Source organism: Sceloporus undulatus, chromosome 4, assembly GCF_019175285.1.
Source record: "Sceloporus undulatus isolate JIND9_A2432 ecotype Alabama chromosome 4, SceUnd_v1.1, whole genome shotgun sequence".
Lineage (NCBI taxonomy): Eukaryota > Metazoa > Chordata > Lepidosauria > Squamata > Phrynosomatidae > Sceloporus > Sceloporus undulatus.
In genome coordinates this window covers 127,345,455-127,355,308 of record NC_056525.1, presented here as the reverse complement: position 1 = coordinate 127,355,308, position 9,854 = coordinate 127,345,455, and the positions used below count along the sequence as shown (strand labels likewise).

The following is a 9,854-nucleotide window of genomic DNA, read 5'->3' as shown; positions in this document are numbered from 1 at the left end:
GACCGCCCTGAACGGCCCCAGCAACTCGGCCTGCCCGGTAAGTCGGGAGGCCCCATTTTCTGCAGTGCAGATGAGGCCTTTGCTTATTCCATTTTATGTCACTCGCTGTCTCACTGAATGAAGTGGGTAGGCTGTTCAGTGAAACATTTCAGAGATTGTTGTCCTGCACTTTTGTTTGTTGTCATTGATTGTTGTCATTCCCTTTTGACCTCAGCACAGATTAAAACTTTTAAGAATGGATTTTATTACACGTCTCTGTGCCCAGGTCAGAGGCATCTCATACCTGATCTGGACTCCTCTCATACTTTGGAAAGATCTGCCATGCTGAGATTGGGATTGAAAGATGGAAAAGGGCACTGTGATAATCTCAACTGACCTGACAAGCTCTTTGTAACATCAAAGGCAAGAGCTCAAGGAGCAGCATAAGCAGCACCAACCTTGGCTCCCAGGTGCCAGGAGAAACTGGAAAACAAGTCTCTAGGGAGGAGGAGTTCAAATGGCCTATTCAGTTATCAGCATGTGTAGGTACAGTAAGCTCTTTCAAATGATCCCTTTCCCACATAGCCCCCCCCCCCCCTCCATCTCAACATTTGCACACAGCATTATGGGAAGGCTGGTGGCCCAGGAGAAAACACCAGCCCACAGCAGACCTCCAGCAAGAATGAATCACTTGTTGTCAGAGATTTCCTCAGGAAAGAAGATTATTAAAGCATCTTCAAGCAGCTAGTGTTTGGGATTTCCTTTCAAACTGTTTTCTTAAAAGACCAGGGAGTATAATGTTTATAACTCTGAGAGCAGTAGATCTGAGACTCAAGGAATAGCACCTGGAACTTGACAGGTCTTAAAAGAAGATGGTCTAATAAGGCAGACTTGATGAAGCTAGAGGACTGAATGCAGTAGAGCAGGGCAAGGGAGCTGGCTGTGCCTCGGAGTTCAAGATGAATCTGGTGGGGCAGAGCAAATGACAACACTTGGCAAGCCTGAGAAAATATCCAGCCATTTACCTTGATTCGGTGATTGTCTCCTTACTCTAAGATGTTGATGATTTCCTTTAGTTTTAGACTCTTGAAACTTTAGATTAAACTCAAGGAACCAATACCTGAGTTTATAGGGCACTAATACAGATGTATTAAAGCTGGTAATAAGCATCTTCTACACTGCTGTCCTTAACTGACTTCCCACTTCTGTATCCATCATCATAGGATTTGCCCACAATCCCACTGGAAATTGTCCTGCATGAACTCTGTGTGCTGCATATGAACATGGTAGCAACGATGCTTAGGTTCCTGAGTTTTTCTAAGTGAGTAAATTATAATAGTGACCAGCATTATGATGTCACCGTGATAATACATCAGACACAAACATTGGCTATCAGCAGGGTAAAAGGGACCTTCTGTTTCTGTGATACAGGCACCAGTCTGCTTGGTTTTGTAGTGACAACACAAGCTTTCTTAGTACCTCAGTGGTCCATAGCATGATATTTTCTTTGGCCAACACTAAGGGTTTATCCATACTGCAAAATTAAAGCAGTCTGACACAACTTTAACTGCCATGACTCTATCCTACAGAATCCTGAAATTTGTAGTTTGGTAAGGTATTCTGCTTTGTCACAGAGCTCTGGTGCCTCATGAAACTACAAATCCCAGGATTCTGTAGGATAGTGCCATGGCAATTTAAGTGGTGTGAATTGATTTAATTATGCATTGTGGATACACCCAAGGTTTAAACTGTGAGGGATCCATTAAATTTGGTGGTAGATCTGTTGTCTTTAAATAAAGCATTAGTGTCCCATGAGCCCTACCTTATGAAATGTAATGAATAAGAACTGAACAAATTTTTAATAAAATAAATAAAACTATTATTTAAACATACCAAAGTTTTATAAGAACAAAGTCTGCCAAAGTTATTTCAGTTTTAAATTCTGCCTTCATCTCAAATTTAAAAGAGTTTGGCACCTAGTCTTTATGTTTTATTTTTAACATATTTATATTTTAATCTATGCCTAACTATTTTAGTTCTGGGAAATATCAAAACTTTAAAAAGTTCTCAAAAATGATCCCTTTTTTGAAAAATGCATTCAACACTTTTATCTGAAAATCCAAACCTTCCTGTAATTTGAAGCCACTCAGTGGAAAATAATAGATCAAAGATGAGGAGGGCATATTATGGGTTAGTCATGCTGTATTACAACATATCATTAGACAATGGAATAAATTATATTAAACAGTCCTGTTTATATATCTAGAAAATAGTTATACACTCACACAAATGAGAATTATACGCACAATTTCCTACCACAGGGATTCAGCAAGCAGAAATGTTTGTGTGCAACCTTGATCAGATATTCTGAAGAGCACCTATCAGCTTTTTTGGGATAGGGACAGAGGCATACTGCTTCAGAGTATGCATACATACTCTAGCAAGTGCCATTTACACTAGTAGCACTGATAAGTTTTCTAGAATTTAACTCCATTTTCTTCATCCCATTGAATACCTTTTCTATCCACATCAATGCAATCTGCACAAGATAAAACTCGTTGATTATACTGTATATATTTCATTCGCATTTTCATCTTGAGGCTTAAGGTTTGCATCTAAAATATCACTTTGTGACAAGCCTGCTACAGAACAAATTAATAGGATAATATATAACCACAGATATTTTCATCATAATTCAGAAAAGAGTACTGTACCTCAGGAGCATTATGTAAGGCTGTGCAAAGGCAGGGAAGGCTGGGCAGGGCCATTACAGAAATTGTAATCCCAATAAATGTAATGCAGGAAATGATAAATAAGAGACCTACGTAGCTAAATAAGTCATGCTGTCTGGACACTGATTATCTGATTTTTTTTCTTTCTGTTCCCATCTCCAAATTTTTTTTAGTTGGATATTTTGAAAATGCACAATGCTATCATCTACATATCCCTTCCCTTAACTCCAGCACTGTACAATAGGTTGGGACACCATTGGCTTCTGTCTGAAAAACTATCACATTCTCTTTAGTCTTCTTTCTAGAAGAGCAGTTTTGTGCAACTAGTTGTACACTAAGCCATATGTAGTCCACAAGGAGCTCAACAAACTCCTGGCCTGCTGCCTGCTAGAGCCTGCAAAAGAAATGAGGGCAGTCCAGCACCATGCTTGATGCAGGCAAGGTTAGTTTTACTAATTCCAGAAAATAAACATTTGTCATTAAAAAAAACTAGCATGGTCACTGTTCAGTCTTGTTCTTTGCTTCTTTTCTGTTGTGAGAATTTCTTTGTTGAAGAGCATTGGCGCTTACAATAAATGTGAGGATGATAGATGTAACAATTATTCTGCCAGCAACTTTAATTCGTTGCTTAGTTCTGATCAGCTGGTTGGCCTAGTTCCAAACAATGGGCAAAATAGCTCCATCAAACCTATTAATATTATATTTATATTATTGAGACGTAAACCTGAAACCACCATCACATACTTGTTACAAACTTCAGGGTTCAAACACTTCCATGTCAATGTAACTAATTATTACACGGTCAATTTTATGACATCGCTTTCCCACAGTGAGTATATATTCAAGTGCTCTCTTATACAGAAAGGACTAATATATGCTAGTCTCTTCTCTGTGGTATGAGATACACCAGATTTCACCAGACAGTGGTGTAAATAACATTTCAATAGAAGAAACTGCTGGTGTGAAATCACCATGTGGTACCAAAGTTTTGAGATGATGATATGTGAATAGGCTCTCTAAAGCATTTAAGTAAAAAGGCATAAGAGCAATATTGTTTCTGTTCCCATTCTTATTCATTCTCGTATTCCTGTACTTGCATTCTTAGTCATTCAATTAGCAATAAATAAATAGTAAGATGACATGTGCGGATCTAATCCATTCTTCTGCAAGACAGACTGCATTTTTGAAAGCCTTCCTTCATCTTTTTTTTAAATTTGTGATTCTATGCATTACTGATTAATTTGCAATTGATGTTTGATGGAGATAATAAATACAAACAATAGAAGGTTCAAACCATTGTATGTGCGCCATCTGACACAGCCTTCCCAAACTGGCATCTCCTAAATATGGTGATTTATGATTCCTATCATCCACAGCTAGCATGCCCCACTGGCTGCACTACAAAACTTGTCTAGGGTATATTAAATTGGGAAAGACAGGTCTGTCTGGTCACAGACTTATTTGCTAATGATTAATGATAAGTACAGGTTACGCTATTCAAAATTCTAGTTCTCTCAGGAAACTTCAAACAGAGGAAAACATATTACATTCTTAAATCTAGAATGGTTGGATCAAACATATTAGAAGAATTTAGAGTTGGATTGGCCTTCTGTGTGTAAATACTGACCCTGTGTTATATTTAACAAGGGATGACCAGTGTAGCTTTTCAAACCCTGCTGGTTACCCACCAGGTACCTTGCCCCTTTCTGCAACAGTTTTTATATCAGTGTCAGTGACAGGCTGGGGGAGGGAAGAAATGTGAGGAAAGGGTAAGACTGAATCATCTGGAAAGAAGAACAGAGAGACCAAACAGCATGGACAAGATATTTAGCAACATCAGCCTTTAAACAACTGAAGCCTAAAATATACATAAGGAAAGGTAGCTAAGATACACATTAGTTGCTAATAATTGGAGTAAGCAATGGCCCTGCTTGGGGACAAGAGTATCAAAGCCTAGCACAGCTCTGCCACATTGCTACTTTACTAACTCCTGAAAGACCGTGGAACGCACAAATCTGGGGAGAGAATCCTTCTCCATCAACATGAAGATCCTCTTCTGAGCCAAGTCAAAAGTGCTCTCAGATGGTTCCACCAGATTCTTCATGGTCACAGACTTGGTGAAATGGTCAATGTTTACCTGGTAAAAGAAAGGCAAAAATTATCCCAGTGGGAATGGAACCAATCTCATTTCCTCACACTGCTATACAAAACAAGGGAGCTATCAACAATATACTTTGTGAAGAGACTTATTGCAAAATTGCTAAATTAAAATTATTGCAAAATTAAAACATTACCTGAGCCCTCTCACTGTTTCCTATTGAGCTAAATCAATTATTTCCCCATTGAAGTCAACTGTGTGTGCCATTCTGGGACCCTATCATTTTGAGTAACAATACTTGACATGTTAAATAGTCAAGGGATGGATGGTTGGCTAGGATGTTCATACACCCTACATTACAGAGGACAAGTCTCTGTTTCAGGTTAGGGAAACTTTTTTTCTTCAGTCATTTTGGGCTGAAGTCCCATCAGCCTCACCAGTGGTAAATGATGAAAAGAGTGGAACTTGAAAACATCTGGTGAGCCAAAGTTCTCCACCCTTGCTGTATTTGAACTGTTGTCAGAAGACAATTTTCTATGTGAAGGGCATTCTGATCCAAGTCAGATTTATAGACAAAAAAACAACAACAGAAAAATGGAGAAAAGAGGCCTGAAAGTCAGCGTCCTGTCATTAGCATCTGGAGAGCAGACCGAGTACACACATGCTCGCCTAAACATGGTCTTCCCTGGTAGGGGGAGGTACATTGTGTTTCTATTTAAATTATAGTAATGCCTTCTGAATTTGCATCTATACATATAAATCAGGACACAAACACTGTATGCAAATCTTGGTGTTCAGTTACCTTCCCTTTTTGGTGATGCATTGGCTCTTTTTTCTTTTTTGCAGGTGGAGCTTAGAATTATCTCACAATGAAAGGGATAATTTCCACATCTCCTAGCATACAACCAGTAGGTGTTTTCCCTTACTGTGCAACCAACTGACCTCTTTAGGAGCCTCACTCTGGATGAATTCTTCATAAATTTTCTTGGCCTTTTCAGCCATTTTAGGAGGAAATTTTATTTTCTTATAGTCTTCACAAGCAATCCAGAATTCAATATTCTCTTGACTGAATTCAGACTGGAGAAAATTCTGGAAGCTGGCAAGCCCATCTGCACAGACAAACATTGAGAAATTTTCAGCATTTTGAATGATGGATTTACGAATGCAAGGGAATGAGGAAGAGAAGAAGAGAGCTTTGACCTTTGACATGAAAAAGAAGGTCAGACTCCACTATTATTAAACTTCTGCATCACTTTTTCCTTGATTGTATATACAGACAATTATTGCTATACTTGAAGAATATAGTGCTACCCCAGTTTCTTAATCCTATTTGATTTCATCAGTGCTGGCAAGCTACCTACTACGGTAGAGATAGCAATTCAAATCGGCTGCAGCATAAAACCATTATTGGCCAACTGCAACTCACAGGCTCCTGAGTTTTATATATCTTTCTCTGGCTATGGATCAAAAAAGCTGTGCTGGAAGGAGACAGAAGAGCAGGATGGGATCTTCCTCTGCACTATGTCAATATTAGTTGGGATCCAGTTCAGCATTTATTGGTGCCATAAGCCAGACCTACGACATTATAAATACTGTCTTAATCATAAATATTCTCATAAGTACCATCAAGGGAGGTAATATTTAGCATGTAATATTTTATACATTTGCCTTCAAGTTACTTATGAACTTACGGCAATCAAGTTAATTCTATAAGGTTTTCTTAAGCAAGAGGTATTCAGAGGTGGTTGTCATTTCCAGCTTTGAAATATAGCTTAGAGCAGTGATTCCCAAACTAGGTGGTAGCCCCGCAGGGGCGGTGGAAGGTTCAAAGGAAGCAGTGAGGGAAAAGTGGGGCAGTAGGGGGGTGGTGAGGGGGAAAAGCAGGGGGCCTTCAGTCAAAGCATTGGTGCACAAGAAAGACAAGGGGAACCTGTTGGAAGATTTTTGCATTCTCCTTCCCCCTCCTTAGATAGATAGGGATTTTTCTTAGGGAAACATAGGCCCGATACAGATTGGTGCTTTGCACTGGCCTGGGGCCAAAACTAGGGCTCAGTGGCGTGCACCAAGTGCATGCTGCCGAGTCCTAGTACGTGTGGGGGCCGACATGATTGTGCAGCCCCACTCATACGTCACAAGCATCGGTGATGTCTCAGCTGCACAGCATCCAAATGGCGCTGCGCACCTGCAACGTCATCACACTATTCTGTGGCGCTTTGCTGCATCGCAGCTGCACAGCAAACAGGAGCTGCTTCTAAGTGCTCCTTTTTTTGCTGTGCAGTGGTACCACACCATTTTGTTGCTGTGGTAACACTGCACAGCAAAGAGAGGCGGCTCCAGCCCACCTTTTGCAGGCAGTGTGTACCGGGCCATAATTAGACAAAGGCACATTCCTGCTACTGTGTTGACTTAAAGGTAGACCCTAACAGGCATGGCTTTGACATTTTTGTTTCCTCATTAAAGGCTGAAGCCTTAGGAAAATTAAATTACCCTACAGAACCAGTGACTTTTTGGACCATGATAGGGATGAGGATTGCATGAAACCTCTTTTCAGTGTCTCCTGCTCTTTGCCTGCCCAAGTGAGTTCACTCCCTTACCAGTGTCTTTTGCTACTAGTGGTAGTTCAGAAACTTGTGCAAGGCTTGGGCACAGGACATCACTTCTGTGGCTCAGAGCAGCACTATTTTGGAACAGACTGCAACAAAGAGAACATGTTATGGGGGAGAAGTGAGGGCAAAAAGGAGCTTTCAGATTTGGGAGCCTGCTTAAGCTTTGTGGGCTGTCCTGGGACTTGGATAGCAGGTTGGAGTTGCACTGAAGCCCCTGCTTTCTTTCATCAGACAGGCTGAGAGAAGAGGTAACAGAAAAAACATTTTTTTTTCCATGGGGGAGTGGACACTTGAAGCTTTGTAGGGAAGACATGTCTGAGAGCATTTCTAAAGAACAAGGTATAAACACAACAACAACAACAACAATAATAATAATATCTCTGGGGTAGGAGTATCTGTGCTTGATTATTGGATAGAGCCCTGAGTCTTGGAGGGGCTCGTGTAGTCAAAAAGTCTCCCTTTCCTGGTCTGCACCAGTCTCCAGTCCAGAGCATGTGGCCTCTGTAAACCCCCTATATATGCTCCGACTGTGCTTTGCTCTGCCCCAATGAAGGATTAAGAGTCCCTCCTCTCTGGGAAGAAGTTTCTTCCTTGCACCTGGTCACCCTGGGGGCAGCAACTGAGCAGATGGATGAACAGCAACCAAGAAGCCTGTCGTCCAGATTGGCTCTTGCTGCAAGGCTGGCACAGTGAGAGACTTCTTGGTCACTGCTCAACCAGCTGCATGATTGCTGCTCCCAAGGTGACTGGGTGCAAAGGGAGCAGCAACTGAGATTGGATGTTTTGAATCTGCAGTAGAATAGTAGACCTAATATAAAAAACAATTGTCTGGGAGGGTGTTAGGATTATCGCCCAAGAGGAAAGGGGGCATTAGCCTGAAAAAGTTTGGGGACCACTGGCCTATAGCATCAAGTATTCTCTGACAGTGCCCCTTCCAAGTATCAACCAGGTCTGACTCTGCTTAGCTTCCAGGTTCAGACAGGATCTGTGCCTTCAGGCTATTTAGAATGTAGGACTCTGTATTAAAATAGAAGGGGGAGTCCAATTGATCCAGGACCTTTACACTATAAATAATTACTACTTTATTTGTAAATATAATTATCACTATTTCTGTTTCATCTACTCATAGCCAACTGTTCTTTACTAGAAAAAGTGTTCCAAATTATAAGAGAGCATCATGGCAGACGTACAAGGATTTTGAAGGAGTTTCTCCAGAGAGTTGCGCCATTGCCAAGCCTCCTCCGCAGAAGGTCTGAAAACATGAAAGAAAATACACATGTACCCATTAAATTAAGTGAAAGAAAAAGCAATAATTGATAACAGGAGATCTAGTAACAGTGATATTTTGTCAGAATCTAGATCCTTCATAGCGAAGAAGAATAAATACAGGCGTGTTATACTGTGTGTTGCCCAAACTTACAACATTCTGAATTTCTAGTGTTTCTCCATATATAAATAAATACATGAAAATCTTACCTACAATGCATAGCTCTCCCACAGCAAGGAGGGTAAGGTGATAGAATGAGGCTGCTTGGTATTTTGGTGTGGAAAGAAAAGCCACCTGGAAAGGTTTGGTGTGGGAGTGGGATTAGGGTTGCCATAATTCTCTACGACCAAACTGGGACAATATGTAGAAAAATGTAGGACAAAATTTAGACCAAAATGTAGGGCAAATGTAGGATTAAAAATTTCCCCCAAAATGTAAGACATTCAAGAAAAATGGAGGACATAACCAACTAAAAGCCAAAAACATTAATAATTTAAAAAACATTAATATAAATCCTTATAAAAAAGAGATTTGTACTTCTGAGGCTAAATGCATCTGAGGAAGCAGAATTTACGAAAGCTCATGCTGCCAGCTTCTTTCTTTCAGTTAGTAATAATAATAATAATAGAATCTAAAGACATAGAGATTTTGGAGCACCTCTGCATCTGAGGCAGCAGTGGAGGAGAACCAGGATTCAATACCTTCTTTGGACATAAAAAAAATCTCCACTGGGCTAGTCACACTCTCTCAGCCTTAAGGGAAGGTGAAGGTAAACCCCTGACAAATATCCCCCCAAATTCCTTTGGCAACACACACTCTCTCAGCCTCAAAAAAAAGGCAAAGTCAAACCCCCTCTGAACAGACATCCCCTCCCCAAATCCTTTGGCAAACTACACTCTCTCAGCCTCAAAAAAAGGCAGTCAATGGTACCACGCTTTCTTCGCTGGCAGTTGGAAGCCCCTCCGAGCCAAGGCAGGCCCCAGAAAGCCCTCCACGCTCCAGTATCCCCCCTCCCGGGAGGGGAGGGATGAGCAGGAGGACAGAAGGAGAGGAAGAGGAAAAAGGAGAAAAAGAAGAAGGGGAAAGGGGAGGAGGAGAAAGGGAGCAAAAAGGAAGGAGAGGAGGAAGAGGAGAAACAAGTAGAAGGAGAAGGAGAAGAAGGAGAGGAGGAG

At 40.9% G+C, this 9,854-nt stretch overlaps 1 protein-coding gene across 1 annotated transcript in view; it reads right to left on the bottom strand.

Annotated features, from left to right (window-relative positions):
- Positions 1–59: 59 nt before the first annotated feature.
- RGS5 (regulator of G protein signaling 5) overlaps positions 60–9,854 on the bottom strand; it is a 32,945-nt gene continuing 23,150 nt past the window's right edge. Inside the window, exons 3-5 of the mRNA XM_042463392.1 lie at positions 8,606–8,667; positions 5,752–5,918; positions 60–4,848 (exon numbers count right to left, since the gene is read on the bottom strand). Of these exons, the coding sequence (XP_042319326.1) occupies positions 4,687–4,848; positions 5,752–5,918; positions 8,606–8,667 (391 nt within the window). The 3' untranslated portion in view covers positions 60–4,686. The remainder of the gene's footprint in view (positions 4,849–5,751; positions 5,919–8,605; positions 8,668–9,854) is intronic.